This window comes from Carassius gibelio, chromosome B23 (assembly GCF_023724105.1).
Source record: "Carassius gibelio isolate Cgi1373 ecotype wild population from Czech Republic chromosome B23, carGib1.2-hapl.c, whole genome shotgun sequence".
Classification (NCBI taxonomy): Eukaryota; Metazoa; Chordata; class Actinopteri; order Cypriniformes; family Cyprinidae; genus Carassius; species Carassius gibelio.
Window position 1 is genome coordinate 21,792,083 of NC_068418.1, and position 18,893 is coordinate 21,810,975.

At 37.7% G+C, this 18,893-nt stretch overlaps 3 protein-coding genes across 8 annotated transcripts; 1 reads left to right on the forward strand and 2 right to left on the reverse strand.

Annotated features, from left to right (window-relative positions):
• Window positions 1–975: 975 nt before the first annotated feature.
• On the reverse strand, window positions 976–7,279 carry LOC128011521 (chromobox protein homolog 5-like). 2 transcript variants are annotated; one of them, XM_052594007.1, is made up of 6 exons: window positions 7,114–7,279; window positions 5,944–6,012; window positions 4,887–5,103; window positions 4,388–4,613; window positions 3,871–3,971; window positions 976–2,125 (listed from the first exon to the last, which is right to left on the reverse strand). In XM_052594007.1, the coding sequence occupies exons 3-6, from the start codon at window positions 5,024–5,026 to the stop codon at window positions 1,984–1,986; spliced, it is 609 nt and encodes a 202-aa protein (XP_052449967.1). In that variant the 5' UTR covers window positions 5,027–5,103; window positions 5,944–6,012; window positions 7,114–7,279; the 3' UTR covers window positions 976–1,983. The 2 variants fall into 2 exon arrangements, with proteins under 2 accessions (XP_052449967.1, XP_052449966.1); XM_052594006.1 differs by having other exon boundaries at window positions 5,940–6,012.
• A 529-nt stretch (window positions 7,280–7,808) lies between these two features.
• hnrnpa1b (heterogeneous nuclear ribonucleoprotein A1b) lies at window positions 7,809–11,632 on the forward strand. 3 transcript variants are annotated; one of them, XR_008182578.1, is made up of 12 exons: window positions 7,809–7,974; window positions 8,492–8,611; window positions 8,761–8,907; window positions 8,985–9,195; window positions 9,280–9,372; window positions 9,451–9,573; window positions 9,659–9,730; window positions 9,817–9,990; window positions 10,085–10,228; window positions 10,309–10,378; window positions 11,415–11,482; window positions 11,555–11,632. XR_008182578.1 is itself a non-coding variant. In XM_052594001.1 (11 exons), the coding sequence occupies exons 1-10, from the start codon at window positions 7,963–7,965 to the stop codon at window positions 10,368–10,370; spliced, it is 1,158 nt and encodes a 385-aa protein (XP_052449961.1). In that variant the 5' UTR covers window positions 7,809–7,962; the 3' UTR covers window positions 10,371–10,378; window positions 11,415–11,632. The 3 variants fall into 3 exon arrangements, 2 of the variants coding, with proteins under 2 accessions (XP_052449961.1, XP_052449960.1); XM_052594001.1 differs by having other exon boundaries at window positions 11,415–11,632; XM_052594000.1 differs by lacking the exons at window positions 11,415–11,482; window positions 11,555–11,632 and adding an exon at window positions 10,556–10,856.
• Window positions 11,209–16,592, reverse strand: nfe2 (nuclear factor, erythroid 2). Of its 3 annotated transcripts, none has more exons than XM_052593997.1 (5): window positions 16,354–16,592; window positions 14,940–15,099; window positions 14,582–14,642; window positions 13,711–13,842; window positions 11,209–13,206 (listed from the first exon to the last, which is right to left on the reverse strand). In XM_052593997.1, exons 3-5 carry the CDS (start codon window positions 14,627–14,629, stop codon window positions 11,965–11,967), a joined length of 1,422 nt encoding a protein of 473 aa, XP_052449957.1. In that variant the 5' UTR covers window positions 14,630–14,642; window positions 14,940–15,099; window positions 16,354–16,592; the 3' UTR covers window positions 11,209–11,964. The 3 variants fall into 3 exon arrangements, with proteins under 3 accessions (XP_052449957.1, XP_052449958.1, XP_052449956.1); XM_052593998.1 differs by having other exon boundaries at window positions 14,862–15,099; XM_052593996.1 differs by lacking the exon at window positions 14,940–15,099 and having other exon boundaries at window positions 16,354–16,589.
• Between the last annotated feature and the right edge of the window lie 2,301 nt (window positions 16,593–18,893).

The window sequence follows — 18,893 nt, forward strand, 5'->3', positions numbered from 1 at the left end:
AGGGCTAGGCTACTGTCGTCATCCGTAAGATATGACTGCGATATTGAATATCTGTGAAATTGAGAACAAGTGTACAGTGGAAACAATGTATGGCATTCATACAAATGTTCTGCATGGGAAGTTACATGAAATGAGTCAAATTAACCTGCATCAAGACTAGGTCAAAACTGAGAAATAAGTTGATGCATGACCTCCGAAATATCAGTGAATATAATGCATCTATAGGCCAAATGGTATACTTTTTAAATACAAATACACCCAGGAATCCCTTTTTTTATGTATTCAGAATCCCTATGCAACTTATGGTGCGCTATTTGATAGGTAGAAACAAGGAGGCAAGACTTGCTCCATTATGACATCTGCTGGTACACATCAGCACTGATTTTCAGGTTCAGCTTAACACTGTACTAAAGGAGAAGGTGCCTATCCGACTTGTTAAAATAATGTTTTTAAATTGTGCTTCATCACAAGCATTACATAGAGTAAAACTTCATAATCTCAGCACTACAATTATATTTATTTTGTATGACTCGAGTCACAAAAAAAAAAAAAAAAAGGTTTAGGGATTCCAGAAATATTCAACTGTTAGTGTTAAAAACTAGATTTACTATGGTACAGGACATTAAAAAAGGCTATGCACTTATAGAATAGCAAAAGACAACTATTGTTGCACATTTTTAAAACAACTGCTAGTCATGTGTATAAATGATCATGGAAGTGATGGTCCTTTTGTAATATAACAAAAGCCACACCAAAAATAAAGAAAATAGTATGTTCTATGTTCAACCCTGTTTAATAACTTTCCCCCACATTACAAACAACTCAATCTAAACCTTTCTCACTATTCTTCAGCTGTCAGTGGACTGCGCCCATTCATTTCAAATAAAACAAGCTCTTTTCCTGTTCTGATCTCGAAGGAGTAGCTTTTGTTCAGTGGCTTTGCAAAGCAAAGCACAAAACTCTAGTGTAGGCATGTAACCTTGATAAACACCATTTTATTGAGTCAACTCTATGTTAAAAAAATAATAAGAACCCAACATATGATTAAACTACCACGTGAAAGATTCAGGAGTTCAAACAGGAAGTGTTCACCAAATCAGCCACAAGAGGGAGCATACCAGTTAAACATATGGAGCATCATGGAAAAAGTGTTTCGAAACAGATAAAAATGTCCCCTTACACACTCACATGATGACGACAGTCTGCGCTCCTGCAAGCACCAGTGAGAAGTTCAAAGGTAAGTCAAAGGCCAATTCTTAATGTAGGAGTTTACAAAGACGTTAGAGGAAGAACAGAGAAAAATAAGGACGTCAATGTTCTGAATTTAATATGGGGAAGCGATTATAAGGTGTAGTTTCTTTATGTGGCTTTACTGACAATCAGAAACAAAAATAATAATAAAAATAAAACTCAGAGGATTTTGGCATACGAGGGTCATGATTAAAGTTAAAATGATGATACAGCAAAATTTATTCTACCCGTTAAAAAAAAAAAAAGCAGAAATCAGTAAAGTGGGTGACATCAGCTTGTGAAATAAAACCAACGCTGTCACGTCTTTATCCAGCGTTTTAAATGTTAAGCGCACACGCAACTGATGTTTTCAGTCATTTCCAGCAACACTACCAAATCAACCGTGTGAATGATAAAAAGTTAAAAGTTTGACATGTACGGGTTTCCACTGTTTCACATCTACACTAGCGCACAACACATCATAAGAACATAGTTGTAGGGGCACAAATACACAAATTAGAAGGAAGATCAGAGAAGAGAGATCACATTCCACCGCTCTGCTGCAGCCGCCGTTCGCCACGGCCTTTCAGGTTGTCTGGTGAGAGATGGTGGATGGAGGTTGTAACCTCCAGTACTTGCTGGCCGTTTTTCTTTTACTAAATGGTCCGTTAAAGTTGGCTATGAGAGTGTCACCAGTGTGACAAAGGGCATAAGGTTTGGAGGACTCAGCATCTTTCCTCCCCCCTCTGCCCTTTAAACCACCGTGGCGCTCTTTTCCTTCTTGTCGCCATCTTCGTGCCAGGTCAGGCGCTCCTCGTAGAAGGCAATGACAATCTGTGGGCACTTGTGATTGGCTTCCTTTGCAAGCACAAGGTCTGCCTCATCAGAGTCCTTCCTGCGGTGTGACAACAGCAGCAAAGCAAAGACAAATTTGCATTAAGTGGACAATTGCAGTGTTATACATCAGCATTAGCTTCAGGTCTAATTGAAACTGTGTGACATTAAAATCCTCAAATGCCCTTAATTTGTTAGTTAAAGCTTTAACCGAAATAAACAGATGTCGACATCATGACTTGTGCTAACCTCCAGACACTACAGCAGTTCAAACTGATCTAACATCAGGCATTGACTTGGTTTACATTTATTGCATGCAATCATGTCATAACATTAGGGATTTAATACTTTAACACATTTTAAGACCTGCACAAATAAAATGAAGATTGTAAGTCCATATAGAAGAAACATTTATAATTTCTAAATAAACTCAGATTCTTTTACTCAATTAAACAGACTGGGGCAATACATATGTTTTTCAATTTTATTGAAGTTTATGAACTAATGTATCAATACATAGAGCTTAATTAAACATGGCTAATACAAAAATGTAACCATACATTCATAATTAATCAACAGTATAAGTGTTGGCTTAATATAAAATGTGGTATTCGTTGATTGCAAACTGCTCTGAAACTGACAGCCTGTAGACATTTGAACAACTCTGAGTTTTGCCTCTGAATGTGTAACAAATCACAGCTTTTTAAAGTTTAATCATCACATTAGTTCATATTAGTAACGTATAGTTTCTCTGTCCTCAAATTTAAAACCTCTAAATATGATAATCAATACTTTTGTTATGACAGTTATGGCCTTAAATTTAATCAAAATAAAATGTAAGACTTTTTAGGGACCAATGAAAACCTTGATAAATATATTCAACCCTAAGGAGCTATGCATATTTGATTACAGTTTTATATTAGAAAACATTTTGGCAATAGTAATTTCTAAATTTGTAAAATCTAAGAAAACAAAGTTTTTTTTATGTAGCTATGCTGATTGATGGGTGTTTGTTTTATTGTATTATGCCACTGTAGTTCAAACAGTGGAACATTTGGGCAAAAAACAAATAGGATTATGTGCTAAACACGCTATACAATGCAAAAGGTTGCATCCAAAATAAACAATGCAATTTCTGCCACATTCTATGAAGAAAATACACACATGAAAAGAATCATTAAAGGAACATGTTTATAGTAATTGCTGTAGTCTGTTTGTCAAAGTGTACATTTGTCTGTATACTAAGATAAACATACTTTGTACAGGTACCAGTCAGGAACTGGAATTATATTTTATGGAATTATATTAACACGATGAGAAATACAGAAACTGTAACAGAGACAAAGACAAATAAAGACAGACAGGATACTACACTGAAAGGTTAAAATGTACAGGTGTAAATAGGTATAGGATAGTGACAAAAGAATAATGGTTATACAGTCTCACACAGGGCAGGAGTGTGAACGTGAGAAAAGCAGACACAAAGAAACAAGCATGGGGCAGTTTGCATCATTTCAAACATAATGGAAAGTGTAAATATGGCCATTGACTCTACGGTCCTAACACCCATCTCGGGTGATCCAATCACAATTGGTCAGCTGAGGCACTTCACTGATTACTCCTGGTATCAATATGCATCTCCTGTGACCACTTGTGATTGGATTTCAATTTAAATTCATCGTCCACTGTTATTTTAACTAGAATATGGTCAGACTTGTGGCTTTGGTTTAGATGTGTTTTTAAGGTGAGATTCATTTAAATCTAAGTAAATTTTACTACCGATATGTGAAGGACTGTTTTACTCACCACTTCATAAGGAACATAAGGTCTCCACAGGAGTCTGTTGCTCCAATAATCTTCTCAGGCTCCAGGCCTCGCTCAAAACCTCTTGCTACAAGGATCTCATCCTAGAAAAAATAAGAGTGAAAATCTAAATTCCTTGTTTATAGCAAACCAATCCATCGTAATGGCACTTAAGTGTAAACATTTGCTTCTGTCCAAAATACAAATCCATAACGCAAAATATTTCTGACGGCACCCATCCTCTGCAGAGGATCCATTGGTGAGCAAGTGATATGAAATCTCTCTCAATGAACAGGCAAAATCATCTACATCTTGGATGGCCAGAAGGTGCGTACATTTTCAGCAAATTTAAATTTTGGTGGAAATTTTCCTTAAAGCAAGTAATGAGGTAAGAAACGTATTTTAGAGAGAATTCATCCCTCTGGATGTACTTGCAATATCAGGATGGATATTGCATTGTAATTACATTGTAATGAAGTTTATGTGGGGGGGCCTTAAACCCTTTTTCATTAACTCTTACCTCCTTTTTCTTTTTGGGTTTGCTGCTGCTCCCGTTCTCTTCCTCTGAGTTTTTCCTCTTGCTGTTGCTGCTGCTACTGTCTTTGGGACGGGCCGCAGAAGAGCCTGTGCTGGAGGGCTTGCTGCTGGGGGTGCTTCCGCTGCTTCCCTTTTTATATGTCTTCATGAACTCAGCGATAAGCTCTGGACAGTCCAGGTTCTTCTCTGGTTCCCATGTGTTGTGTTTGCTGCAAAACAATGCATGATAAACTAAAGCCAATGGATTTCCTCATATTATAGATACACCATCAGGTAGTCTACATACTACTGACAATACTAGGAGTGTTCTTAAAACTAGGTTTTTTTTTATTCGACTTGTCCACTAATTTCACTTCAAAACTACTGATGTTTTTCCATAGTAATGCATTTTTAGACTTTTACATGCAGTAAAACAAACCCACATCTTCTTGAGATGAAACAATCTATACTACTACTTATTATGAAGTACAAAGAAGTCTTACTCTGAAAAGCCTTTCCACTTCAGGAAATATTCCACACGGCCCTTAAAAACTCGCCTGTCCATAACCTTCTCCACTACATACTCTTCCTCCTCTGAGGAAGAAGCCTCATCATCTTCACGGTTCTGGTTCTTCTTTCCCATGGCTAATTCGGAATGTCTTTCCTATGAGCAAGTGTGACCTGTGTGGCTCCCTGGTCCGGGGGAGGAAAGTGTTCCCACTGAAAAAAGAAAAAAAAAGGTGTAGGGCAGTCATTTACCATATAAAAAAAAAAAAAACAAAAAAAAACAAAAAAAAACAAAAAGAGGAGCATATTCATTTCAAATATAACTTGAATATAAACGAACATATGACATCAAAATAGATCTGTGCATTAGATCTTGCAGCGTAAATGTCTAATAAATCTAATGCTGTCAGTAATATAATAATCAACAAATACTACTGATAATAATAACTTGAGTTACTACCTCTATTTCATACAGCAAAGTCTACCCAAGAGTTTTAATTTAGATTCTCTAACTTCTGCTAGTGATATATGATGATAGTGCTGTTAAGAATGTACAAAGGTAGTTTACTTCTATTGTCTTGTAATGTGTCTCTTCAATTAAACTGTATTACTCACCATTCAATTTAATAATTGCCTGAAGTCAAAGGACAATGTTTACTTAAGAAATTAATTAGCGTTAGTTTCTTCTGTGGTACTGTATATCATGAAACTTCACTGGTCAAAGTATTACCTATATTGTATGGCATTAATTTAATCTTTATGTGTTCCTGTGGCTTAGTGGTAGAGAATTGCGTTAGCAGCGCAAAATATTGTATGTTTGATTCCCAGGGAACACACATACTGATTTAAAAAAAAAAAAGTGTAGCATGAATGCACTGAAAGTTGTTTTGAATAAAAGCGTCTGCTAAATGTATCAATGTAATATGGACTGTTGTCTGTATTGTTACCCTTAACAGTATAACAAAAGTTGGATAGTATGAGCAAAATCTCACAACTTAAGGTTAAACCTTTCTTACCTTAAAAAGCTATATTTATTTGTATACACTCACCTACAGTATTTATTTGGAGGACGTGACCTCAAAGTGCAGAGATGATTCTTGGATTACAGCATTCAGAGCTCCCCTAAACAAATACAATTAATTTAAACATTACTTGACTTGCACATAAATGTACATCAATAAACAAGCATAATGAGAAACGCATTCAACGTTTTAATAAATGGGAGTCTTAGAAATATGCACACAAAAGATCAGCGTGCCTTTGATTTGAGGAAATCTACAATTAGTTTCAAGCCTATGTGCATAATAATAATAATAGCTTAATAAATTAACTTTAAAATATGTTTGTTAGTAAACATAGTGCGCACAGTCATCCAAGCTAAAGGAACAATGCACGCAGTCTGTATACATTACATTAAAACCAAGCCTTTATATTGGGATGCAATTCCTATATTAATTTACCAAGATACATTCTTATTCAAGCTTGCACAAGAACTGCGATGAACCAGCCATGTGTTCTTATCTTACTGTCTTGAAGCATTTTAGAGAGCAAGGCCAAACAATGTGAAAACATTGAACAGCCCTAAACGCTATTTCATAGTTTCACGTCGATTGCCATATGCGATGTAATTCCCAATGCATTTATTCCAAAATACGAAACATAATTCCCATCGTAAACGGGTTTAAAAGCAGTGTTAGCTACACTGCTAACATTTTAGCTACATAAGTCCCATTGATTGCTCATGTTTGCCTCACTATAAGCTCATTTCGAAATAGTAACAGTACGAAAACACTAAGAGAGATCAATACAAGGAGAGCATAAATTAATGTGTTTACGGTGTTGTGTTTGTGTAGAACGCAAGTTCAACTAGTCAATACATGCAAAAACAATAAACAAGGCTCGCCGATACCCAGGCGCATGATAGCAGGCTAACGTAACATTAGCTCAATTAGCATACACGCTCCACTTCTTTCTTCGGTTTCCTGCGTAAAAACCGCTAACGTTACAAGCAAATAATTCATGTGCTTTTTCGCATTTATTTAAATATCATCGTCGTGCAAGTTAGTGAGCCTTTGCTTAGCAATAGCGAGGACCGTACAGAACAGATTTCACCTGATCCTATCATATTAAAGCGTAACACTGACGGATTAAATCATTTCCAATGCAAGGGGAACGTACAATGGCTCATCCTGGCGTCGATGTGAAGAATTAGTGTATACTTACTGAGATATTTTTCGATGTTTTCTTATTCGTGTTTGATAAGGAGGCTGAGGCGGTTTTTCCCCTGCACTCAAGAGTTTGGTGCCTTTCGCGCACGCATCCGTCCAGTGGCGCGTCCAGCCAATCAGCGTGCGCCTGAGTGAACTGCTCTCGCGCCAAAAATGCGCATACAATGGGATGCGCACGCGTCACAAACTTTCTGTTTTGTAAAAAAAAAAAAAAAAAAAAAAAAAAAAAAAATATATATATATATATATATATATATATATATATATATATATATATATATATATATATATATATATATATATAAAATAAATACAATTAAATATTTAATCCCACCATTTTAAAACCAGATATTTTCATATAAAATTAACGAGTCCCTTTGAATCAGAGATTAAAGTTATGTGGAAGATGTGTGAATAAACCCATAACTTGTAATTATTAATCCCCTCATATCTTTTGATCGTATATATATATATATATATATATATATATATATATATATATATATAATATATATATATATATATATATATATTATATATATATATATATATATATATATATATATATATATTTGCCAAGACAACAAAAAAGCATTTTTTTTACGTGTGAAGAAGATTTGGAAACGCACTAACGTCTATTCCACGGATTGACATGACTCTCAGCCAATCAGATGTCGTCAAAACGCAACACAAAGGCGTTAGCGGGAAGCCTTAACCAATCATCGTCTGTAGTTCGAGGGAACTGTATTTGACCAAGCTATTTATTGTATCCTCCCCAGTTCTTGGTGCGTGTCTGTCTCACCGACGAGTGTGTGGCGCAGCACGAGCAGAAATAGTCGGCAGGATGTCCAAAGAGGTAGGTTGGCTTTAATAATGCAGCTAGTTTTGCTTTTATGAGAAATGGTTTAAGCGATATAGTTTTCATGCTCTGAGCATTTTCCGATTTGACTCCGATCTCATCCGAGGCTCTTTTGTTAATGCAGATAGCGTGTTTGGCCGCCATTTTAACTCTTGTACTCTGCAGACACAGGCCGCGTGTTTGCATTGAAGGTCGTGTTTTTCTTAAATCTCGTAGTTCGTTTTAATTTCTCACCGGCCACATCTGTGGAATTATATTATAATTATATCTTGTTTTACATCGATTTATAATCCATATTGTTTTACTGAAACAAAAGTACTGTTTATAGAGCGAGACGGGGGCATTGCTTCTTTTCTCCTGTCCAACATGGCGGAGATGTTCGATCACCTTCCCCCAAATAGTCTTTAACGGCAAGGATTAATGGCGCTTTGCGTGAGAACTGATTGTTTAATATTCGCTGCAGAATAACACACAACGCACTCCTTTTCAGTTAAATTTTATGGGTTATTTTCAGGGCCAACCACGTGAGCCAGAACAGCTGCGGAAGCTCTTCATTGGAGGGCTCAGCTTTGAAACCACAGACGATAGTTTGCGGGAGCATTTTGAACAATGGGGCGCCTTAACGGATTGTGTGGTAAGTTCCTTCTATCTTGCTTCCCTATGTCGATAGACAACATGGATCATAAATTTGCATGATCTAACCCCAAGTATTGTGATTTAAGGGTATGGTGATGACCAATACGTGCTTTAACCCTTATTATGCTTGTTTATGTGCTGTTATAGGTGATGAAAGACCCAAACACCAAACGCTCCAGGGGCTTTGGGTTCGTCACCTATTCCAACGTGACTGAAGTTGATGCCGCTATGGATGCACGGCCCCACAAGGTTGACGGCAGGCTCGTGGAACCCAAACGAGCCGTGTCTCGAGAGGTGCGTTTTAACACCTCAAGCCTTTGTAATGTAAATGGTTATAAAGACGTGTATGAATGTGCGCTTTTTGGTTTTAGGATTCCAACAAGCCGTTTGCTCACACAACTGTGAAGAAGATATTTGTGGGTGGTATTAAAGATGACACCGAGGAGAACCATCTTCGTGATTACTTCAAACATTTTGGCAAAATTGAGGCCATTGAGATAATGGTTGACCACAAGACAGGAAACAAAAGAGGCTTTGCTTTTGTTACGTTCGATGACCATGATTCCGTTGATCGCATCGTCAGTAAGTGCTTCTGTTCAAGTGTAATTTCTAGTGTCTTAATACTGTTGGTAGTTTTATTATAAATACTGTCTTCCCTCTCCTTAGTTCAAAAATACCACACTGTGAATGGACACAACTGTGAAGTCAGAAAAGCTCTGTCTAAACAAGAGATGCAAAACACTAGCATGAACATGAGAGGTAAGTTGGTGTTCAATGTGTTTCTTCTGTTTTAATATACTTGGATGTATTCAATGGGTATTTTACTACAATCTATAGGCCGTGGAGGTGGTGGTGGAGGAGGAGGTGGAAACTTCAACAGATATGGCAACAATGGCGGCTACAACAATGACTTTGGAAGTGGTGGCGGTGGCGGCAACCGAGATGGTTATTTTGGAAGAGGTTTGTGCCTAAGTGGAAATTGTTTTAAATGATGAATTGAAGTTATTTTGTATGGACTTGAAGCAATTTACACAACCCTTTTCAGGAGGCAGAGCTGGTGGCAGTGGCGGTTATGGAGGTGACAACTACAACAATGGATTTGGTGGTGGAGGAGATGGTACGCAGTGGTTTCTTGGTTCACTGAAAGTACGGTTTAGTAAAATGTTTTAATGCTAAGTAACTAATTCCTCTTTCTTTCTCTAGGTAATTATGGTGGCGGCCCTGGTAACTATGGTGGAAACCGTGGATATGGAGGAGGTGGCGGTGGAGGAGGTTATGGCAACCAGGGTGGTGGTTATGGTGGTGGTGGTGGCGGCAACAGCAGCGGTGGTGGCTATAATGACAATTACAACAACGGCAATGGAAACTTTGGAGGTGGTGAGTACATGCCAGTCTGAATTCTGAACTTCCATATAAATAACTTGAGCTGTCAGCAAATAACCAGGTGTAATTGGTTTTTAAATGCAAATAGGCAACTTTGGAGGTGGTGGTGGCGGCGGAGGTGGTAACTACAATGACTTTGGCAACTATAGCAACCAGCAGTCCAGCTATGGTCCCATGAAAGGGAACTTTGGAGGTGGCGGAGGAGGTGGAAGAAACAGTGGCCCATATGGTGGTGAGTGTTTCATATTGGCCTTTCTTTTTTTCACCTTGTATAAACAACTTAAATCCTAAATGACATGACATCTGTTTTAGGTGGCTATGGCAGTGGATCTGGTGGTGGATATGGAAGCAGCTCTGGTGGTAGACGGTTTTGAGCTCAAAGGTTAGTTTCAAATTCTTTACTTAATAGACTTAACAGGTTTACAGGTTAACAATCCCAATACGTTAGTCATGGACTAAATACTCATTGCATACTGTAACCTTGCTGTACATCTGGTGTAGAAACAACAAACCTCAGGTAGTGTGCAGCTTAACATTTGTTGTTCATATTGTTCAACAGGACTGAGTGCTTTAGGAGAGGAGAGCAAGAGAAGTGACAGGGCAGATGCAGGTTTACATCCCTAGATCTGCTCAGCAAAACAGGCCTGGCAGATTAACAGCTGCCACCAGAAGAAGTGTACAGTAGCGCTATCATGTGTGGGACATCATGATTTTGTCATCATGCAGACTTATTTTATATTGTCTATGGGGGAAAAGCATTCCAATGAGGTTTTATGTAGAACTACTTTCAGTCTTTATGGTTTTGATTATGTAACCAATCAAGGTGAAATAAAACATCCTTTCTGTTTTTTTTTTTAAAAGATGTGCGTTTTAGTCATGTTTTCTGGGGGGTTTTAGCGTAGTACACTAACTTAAAGTAGCTTCTATGAATACTTTTTAGAACATAAATTCAAGACCGCAGTTTGGCTCTTGGGAAAAACTTGGTAACGTAAGTGAAATGGTCAAAACTGGTTCAAAAAGCATAGGCTGTTAAATGCAAATGCTTAGAGTAGTGTGGTTGCATATCAGTCTAGCCATGGGAGAAGGCTGAGAAAGGAGTAGCAAGATCATCGCCCTGTGAAGAAGCAGGGAGTACAGGGCGCAACTCAAAGACTAGCAGGCAGCGCTTTTAGAACTCCTGTAGGTAAGAACAGACTTCTCAACTACCGCTGGTAACTGTAAGACATTTTATTAGCAGAAGCTGTACAGTTAATGTGAACTTCCCATTCAGTGTTGTGTATTACAGGGGAAGTAACTGAAGTCAGCATAGTTTGGTGCACAAGATTTTGTAGACCTTAAACCCTTTTAATGCATGCCCACTTGTGTGTTTTCCTTGTTCTATATTTAATGTGCTGACCATGTTACTCTTGCTTTTTCAGGTTCTGATGAGTGGAAATCCTCTCTTGAAATGAAAAGGCATTTGTATAAACTGGTGAAATGATAAAAGGTACTTGCTCTTGTAATGCAGTATTCATCTTGTTTACAATATTCTAAACCTCAAACTTGTTCTCTTTTCTAGGACCAAAATGCAGCTGAAGAGTTTTTTTATTTTTATTACCTGTGTTTTTTACCAATAAAATTTTAATGCTACAAATGACTTGCCTTGTGTAGAACCCATTTACTTAAAGCATGTGTTTGTTGTACATAATACTGATTCTAGGTTTTAAATCGATGTACAGGTTTTTTTTTTAACATCACCTACAGCATCATGCATAAAAGTTTTGAAATTGCCTTAATCTTAAAAGCTCTTCATAATTTTTTGTAGTTACACATTTTGTAGTTCTGTCCTAAACTTCTTTGGCTAGAAATTAGTCTTTTATTTTTTTTTTTTAATGACAAATGATTACAAGTAAGTGGTCAAGTGTAGGAAACTCAAAAGTTTAGTTGTCCATCTATGGGTGACTTAGATTTTTCTAAATGCACATCAGTTCATTCACCCTCCAGGGCTGTATTCCGAGGCACCAAGTAAACGTTGCCATCATTAGTTAGTTGTAGTAAATACTCATCAACTGAAAAAGGGTGTCCCTCTTCATCACGTAGTTGTGAAAACACTTGGGTGTAAAGATCTGAGAGCCGACATTTGATGACTGCTAGGTTTTGCTGAAACTCCAGTCTCTCTCTGGTTAAATGTTCTCTTTGGGCTTGAAGCTGTCCCAACTCATTTTCTAAATGCACAATATTCTCCAACTTCCGCTTGCGGCAGTTCTGAGCTGCAACTTTGTTCTTCCCTCGTCTGCGAATGTCCCTCACAAGTGCCAGTTGAGCGTCGTTCAGTGTGAATTGGGTCAAGAGCTCATTGAAGTCATCCACTGGTAGATTCACAATCTTGTCCAGCGCGAATGGGATTTTGAGAGCAAGAGCTCGCCTCTCATCTCTGCTCAGGGGTACAGAAACGCTGCTCGATTTTGGTTTTTGGTACATGGATTGATATGAACCCAGTCTTGTTAAACCTGAGCTGTTCAATTGCAGATCATGCAGGGCTGTGGGTAAAACCGGTTGCTTCACTGATGCAATTGGTTGGTAAGTCTGCTGGTTGACTGGTTGCATATTTGCAGTTGTGGGAAAAGAAGTTCCAGGGAATGAACTGTAAGACTGGTGGTAGTCCACAGACCCAAGCAAACTCTGCCGCATGCGACATTGTTCCCCAATACTCTCGCTTTCAGCATAACCCATCATTACATCTGCAGGTAAGTACGAAGGTACTCCATGCACCACATTCTCAGGAGAGGCAAGCGGTGGGCTTGAACCAAGTGACAAACCAGAATCTGACTCCAGATCATCTGTGCAAGCCTGTTTGATCTGTCCTGTGCAATGAAGGTTGATAACCCCATCTTTCGCAATACCATGACTGCGTGTTGTCATGTTCATGTGCTCCAAAAGACTCATGAGAGGTGGATGAAAAGCTTGCGTACTCGTAAGCATTCTGGAGGAACCGTGGCCGCCGGGGACAGGGAGGCTGTAGTGCATATCCATGTGTGGGTTTAAACGCTGATAGGGTGGCATCATATCCGGGTATGCATTTTCATAGACCGCAGCAGGATGAGCATCACAACTGGCTGGAATGGATTCTGGTTGCGGTTGACTCATCCCGAACCCACCTTGAGAAACCATGGGCTCCATGGACAGGTATGGAATAGCTTCAAAGGGATTCTCATTGGGTACCTCAAACTCCTGTGACAAAAAATAATATTTTAATAACAAGAATTTCCAGTTTTACTCAAACTTGACTTGAGGGGATTCAAATCAAACTCTTTTTACAATAAAACACTAGTAAAGTGAAGGTTTGCAGTCGATTTGTGCTGCAGAAGAGGGTTGTATTCGGCCATCTGCTCAGGACCTGCCCACCTGGGTGGATGTGCCACCCGTAGCTTATGCAGGTCTTACTTAGGAGCGCTCAGGTTTCATGTCGAAACAGATGGTCATTGTGCAATGCAGGGGACTGTCGGCAATATACAGCACTCACCCTCTTTCTCTGTCTGCCTTTATCCTCGCATCACTCAATTGGCCCATTGTTCCAGATCATAACTCAATGTGTGCATTTACAAAGGATTCAGCATTAGAATTTTTTTTATAAGGCCACCATTTCATTAAGACTCTAAAACGACTGGCTTTCTTCAGTTGTGAAATTTATGCGTGTGAAAGAGTAAGTTTAGTCAGGAGTTTCAGTCTACTGACCTGAAGTTCTGTGATGGCCATCAGTTCCTGCCAGGCCAAGTCCATATCCAAATGTTGGGGGGAACGTTGTGCCCTGAATCCAGTGACATTGGTGGACACCTCCCCATGCAGTCTTCCAGGGTTTGCCAGTCCCTTAAAATTAATACAGTCTATTAATTTTTTTATCATATGTTATTTAAATATCTTTAAATATTTATTAAAATATAATTACTTCAAATTTGTAGAACAAGAACATTACATTTATATATATATATATATATATATATATATATATATATTTATTTATTTATTTATTTTTTTTTTTTTTTTTTTTATTTATACATCATCTGAAAGATGAATAAATAAGCTTCCACTGAGATGTCTAAGTCCTTAGCAATGCATACTACAAATACTTTTTTTCTTGTGGATATATTATTTACAGTAGGAAATTTACAAAATATCTTCATGGAACATAATTTTTATTTAAAATCCCAATGATTTTTGGCATAAAAGAAAAATTGATCATTTTGACCCATACAATGTATTTTTGGCTATTGTTACAAATATATCCATGCTACTTATGACTGGGTTTGTGGTCCAGGGTTACTTGTTATTTTGAAAGTGTTTTAAGTGTACTGTTAAAAATCTGCAAGTGCAGTAAGACAAAATATCTGTAAAATATGAATTCTCACAAGTTTTGTTTTTAAATATTTTTCTTAACTGAAAAACAAGTCAAGAAAAAGGAGTAATTCAACTGATTAAAAAGTCATTTTTTGTAGGTTACAGATAGGTTTTACAGCATTCATTTATTTGTTTAAAAATATTTTATTTTTCTAGGCTTTTCTCACTGGGAAAGCGGAATTATAATATTTTTCCCCATAAAGATACTGACCTCACAACTGAGCCTCAGGGGAAGTACACCGTTGATTGCTGAACACATTCAGGACAGACCCCTGATGCAGTGAATCAATGTAAAACAAAAGAAGTCAGTCACTTTTTGTATTTTGTCAGACATGAATTTCAAGAAAAAATTATTTGTAGAGTTAAAAATAAAGAGAAAAATACACACAAACAATGTAAGTGTTCACATAACAGGAAATATAGCTGTGACCACATGTCAACAATCATAGGACCAAATTTATTCATACTCGACCACATTTTTATCTACACACCCGTAAATGAGGATGATGTCACCGAAACTAAAAAAATTGACATTAATCTTCAGAATATATCTTGTTTGAGACTCTCACATTTCCCATGTGCTCCAAATGTCATTTTTTGTGTCACTGGACATGAAGTTTCTTTGGGCTGCATTTGTCCTATCAACTGGCTTTGCGAACAGTTATGTCAACCCTTGATAAGACAATCTTTTGGGAGCCAGCCTGTTCTCCAGCAAACGAAGGCAGGGGCCTAACCACAGACATCAGAATGTCAGGAACACTTTCTCAGCACACTCCCTCGACGTCGAAAATAAATCAATTAATCCATGTGATACTTAATATACATTAGCAGTCATTCTGGTTACCATTGAGTTTCGTTTCATTTAGCTATTTCATTGTGTAAAACAAATTAAACTTGTGTCTCATCTGTTGGTTTGTTTTTATTGGTGCTATATTAGAGCCTTTTTATACACAACAACGGCTTTAAACTTTGATGTTGGGTTGCTGTTAAATTGGACATATTTTGTAAACACTATGCAGCTATAATACCAATAATTTTGCAATCTAAGTCATTATTCCGCTTGCAAGTGTTATCTTTTTTTAATTCAAATGAACAATTTTGCAAAAGAGTGAAAACTTCATACATTTTAGTACAATTTCATATAATTTGAAAGCACTTCTTAGCTAACCGAATTGAACTGAAGCCTGACTGAAATGGTACAAGTTTGACAGGACGTGGCAGCAATAATGCTGTATAACATCTAATGGTTTGGCATTTCACGTGTGGTAAAGTATTTAACAAAACACATCTTTCCTTTTGACATATTGAGGGTTAAAACATATATCCTGCCTTTACCGCGGTGTCTAGCTTATTTCCTTTGACTAGTTTATGAAATTTTGAGGGGACAGGGCTATGGGACCGGCCTTTCACATTTCAACATCAGCTGTGGTACTAACCACTGTACCAGTGCACACGAGCCAACATTAAGCAAGAAAGAGAAAAAATTGAATTGAATACATTGCTCTGTCTCTCTTTTTAGACCTCATGCATTGCAATATTTGTGATCATCAAAAAGTGACTGCAGCGGGTGGCGTTAAATGAAAAATTAATTTTAAAAATACATTTTTATATTTTGTAATATTTAAAAATTCACTTCTCAATGAAATATTCCCATTATGACCCCCTTAGTAAAACAGAATGGATTTAAAATATGATACAACTTTAAAACTTTAATCAAGTACATAATAACTGTCAATTGCTTCTAAAGCCCAAAATGTTTACACACACTTAACATTTAATGTGCGCATAGTTCTTAAAGAGTTGTTATGACTAGAACTAAGACTCAAACATTTGAATGACTAGAATTATGACTCAAAAAATGTCATTTAGAATCTTTCAGATTTAATAGTGAACCAGAATTCTACAATATCTGTTAACAACTGCCATATTTACTGAAGAAACTTCACAACAAACCGTCAAAGAAGATTAAATGACAAACTGTACCTTATTAGCATGTCCTTAAGCACTAAGCTCAGAAGAAAAAGTCTTCACAGTGTCATAATCACAATAACCACTGACCCCTGTGTTGAAGTGCAGAGTGAAAGAGTTTGCTGCATGCTCTTAGTTTTGAACTACAAGTGTGCATGCGCTCAACCTGTCTTTCTCTCTCATTCACCCGTTCTCCCACTCACCCTGTCTGCTTTTGGCTGTCACTCACACAGATGGGATGGGTCTTTGGGCGATGCAAGCAGGTTTCCTGTAAAGCACCCACACTCAAATGCAACACTTGCACTTTAATATGTTTAAATTATATTGAGTTATATATAAGTGGTTAAGCCACAAATTTATACATACAAAGCCCACGCCTGATACTGTGGACTGCCCTACCAGATATAGACTCGGACCCTTCAGCTTGTGGTTTAAGGACAAGTTATTCACATCCACAGCTTTGGTGTGTACGAGTCCTAAATCTATCACACAAAAAAAATCACACTTCCTTAATAAGAACTATATGTTTCATAAAGACCCATGGTGTTCAAGTAAAGGAAAGCCACCGTGAAGGATGTGGTTTGAGCGTAGACGCTTCAAGCAGGCGCACCTGGAGTTAAATCTGGGATTGCTTTTCGGAGGAGGGGCTGTTTTCTGACTTGATTTAGTAGGGATGGAATGTACACCTTCAACAGGTAAGAAAGGACACATTGTTCCTGTATCTGCCGCTCAACCACAGACAGCGAGCGAAAGCTGGGGGCAGGGGGGACGGGAGGGTGGAAGAGCGTGTCTTACATTGCAAGTGACCATTGGAGTCTTTGCTGAAGTCCCTTCTTATAGTCAAACACACACACGGGACAATCAGCATGATTGTTCAGGCACAATTGTAAGGTGAGGTGAAAGGATGTGTTTTCCTTGTTCATTTGAAGTGCTTCATTTTATTTGACTGCTGGCTTATCGTGTTACACTCACCTTCAATAATACAGCACTTAACAGGCATTCAGATGCATGATGGTCCACAATCATTTGAAACCAATGACTTCTGGTGATGATGATGGTCCACAATCATTTGAAACCAATGACTTCTGGTGGAGACATCTAATTTCTTATTAATAATCCAATCTTAAAAAACTTCCCCAAAACTTTTTAAGAGAGTAGAATAACCACTTTTGGTTCCAAAAAGAACCCTAGTTCTTAAAATAACCATTTCTTCTTAGTGCAAATAATATTTTAATAATCTAAATAACCTCTATGAGGAACCTTACACTCTTAAAAATAAATTCCTTCATAGGCGTCTGTAGTTCCATGAAGAACCTTTAACATCCACGGAATCTTTCCATACCACAAAGGTTCTTTAAAGTGAAAAACGGTTCTTCAGATCATTGAAATGTTCATCACACTAATCAAAAATTATTCTTTTAAAAACTGTTGATTGAAAGGGAACCAAAAATGGTTCTTTGGTGGCATTGTTACAAATCCTCCTTTTTTAACTCTTATTTTGTAGTGTATTTATAATGGAAAGGTTCTATGGACATTAAAAGTATTTTATGGAACTACCGATGCCAAAAGAAAACCTTTATTTTTGAGAGTAGAAGAATAATTTTTGGTTCCCCAAAAACCTTTCAGTGATCAGTTCCTAAAAAAGAACCATTGCTCTAGTGTGCAGAACAATATTATAATCTAAAGAACCCTTTGTACAATGGAAAGATGCACCTTCAATGCACAGTCATTTTAAGAATGTAGAAAAACAATTTTTGTTTTATCTAAATAACTTTTTTGCACTATATGATGAATGTTTTGTACAATGATGAGGTTCCTTGGATGTTAAAGGTGCTTCATGGAACCATCAATGCAAATAAGTGCAACAACAGATGCCCCGTTACAAAGTACTAAAAAAGAGTAAGTTATGACTAAAAACTCATGATAGCGGTGTGCCTGTGGTTTTCCAGATACTTGTTTGTGCTCGTCTTTTACGGTGCGGTGTTTTCATTCCCACGCATTAATATGTTTGTATGTAAATGCACCATAATGATGGACGTAGGTGGCTGACATCGTCCAAAGAGGTGGGCGCCTGCCAGGAATCAGAGAGACGGGACTTCCCAAGCCTTGATTCCTAGCACCCACCCACCCGCCCGACTCAACCACCTACAAACACACACATGAAAACAGCCTGCTATTACATACACCACAATGGTTTGGGATTTGGTGTGTTCCAACCTAAACAGCAGTTCTGACTCTCTCCACACATTGTTCGGGTCACCCAGTCGCTCGCAAAGGTCTATGGTCTATCTCACTGGTATTTTTTAAACTATTTTTTCTAGCTATTCATTGTTTAGTTTAATGTGTTAGCTTGTATTTTTGCATACATTACACCCTCTGCCACGTTGTGGCCCCGTGATGCTCTTAACCCTCTTTGGTTTGACCACAGGAAGTGAAACAGCTCCTTGACACCATCCTGACCCGTCATACTATTCCTATCCCTCCTGCTTCCCATAGGTAGGAGGAAACTCAAAGTATAAGCATGAGAATGTTTTTTTTCTTTCTTTGTGCTTTAT

Bases quoted from the DNA above. Each gene is read 5' to 3' on its own strand.
- LOC128011521 (XM_052594007.1), bottom strand. From the start codon at position 5,026: ATGGGAAAGAAGAACCAGAACCGTGAAGATGATGAGGCTTCTTCCTCA. The intron at 3,972-4,387 runs GTAAGAGTTAAT...TATTTTTTCTAG, and splicing joins AACCCAAAAAGAAAAAGGAG to GATGAGATCCTTGTAGCAAG. The intron at 2,126-3,870 runs GTGAGTAAAACA...GTCACACCGCAG, and splicing joins CTTATGTTCCTTATGAAGTG to GAAGGACTCTGATGAGGCAG.
- hnrnpa1b (XM_052594001.1), top strand. The intron at 9,196-9,279 runs GTAAGTGCTTCT...CCCTCTCCTTAG, and splicing joins TTCCGTTGATCGCATCGTCA to TTCAAAAATACCACACTGTG. The intron at 10,229-10,308 runs GTGAGTGTTTCA...CATCTGTTTTAG, and splicing joins AAACAGTGGCCCATATGGTG to GTGGCTATGGCAGTGGATCT.
- nfe2 (XM_052593997.1), bottom strand. From the start codon at position 14,629: ATGTGTTCAGCAATCAACGGTGTACTTCCCCTGAGGCTCAGTTGTGAG. The intron at 13,843-14,581 runs GTCAGTATCTTT...ATTAATTTTAAG, and splicing joins CCCTGAGGCTCAGTTGTGAG to GGACTGGCAAACCCTGGAAG. The intron at 13,207-13,710 runs GTCAGTAGACTG...TTTTTGTCACAG, and splicing joins TGGCCATCACAGAACTTCAG to GAGTTTGAGGTACCCAATGA.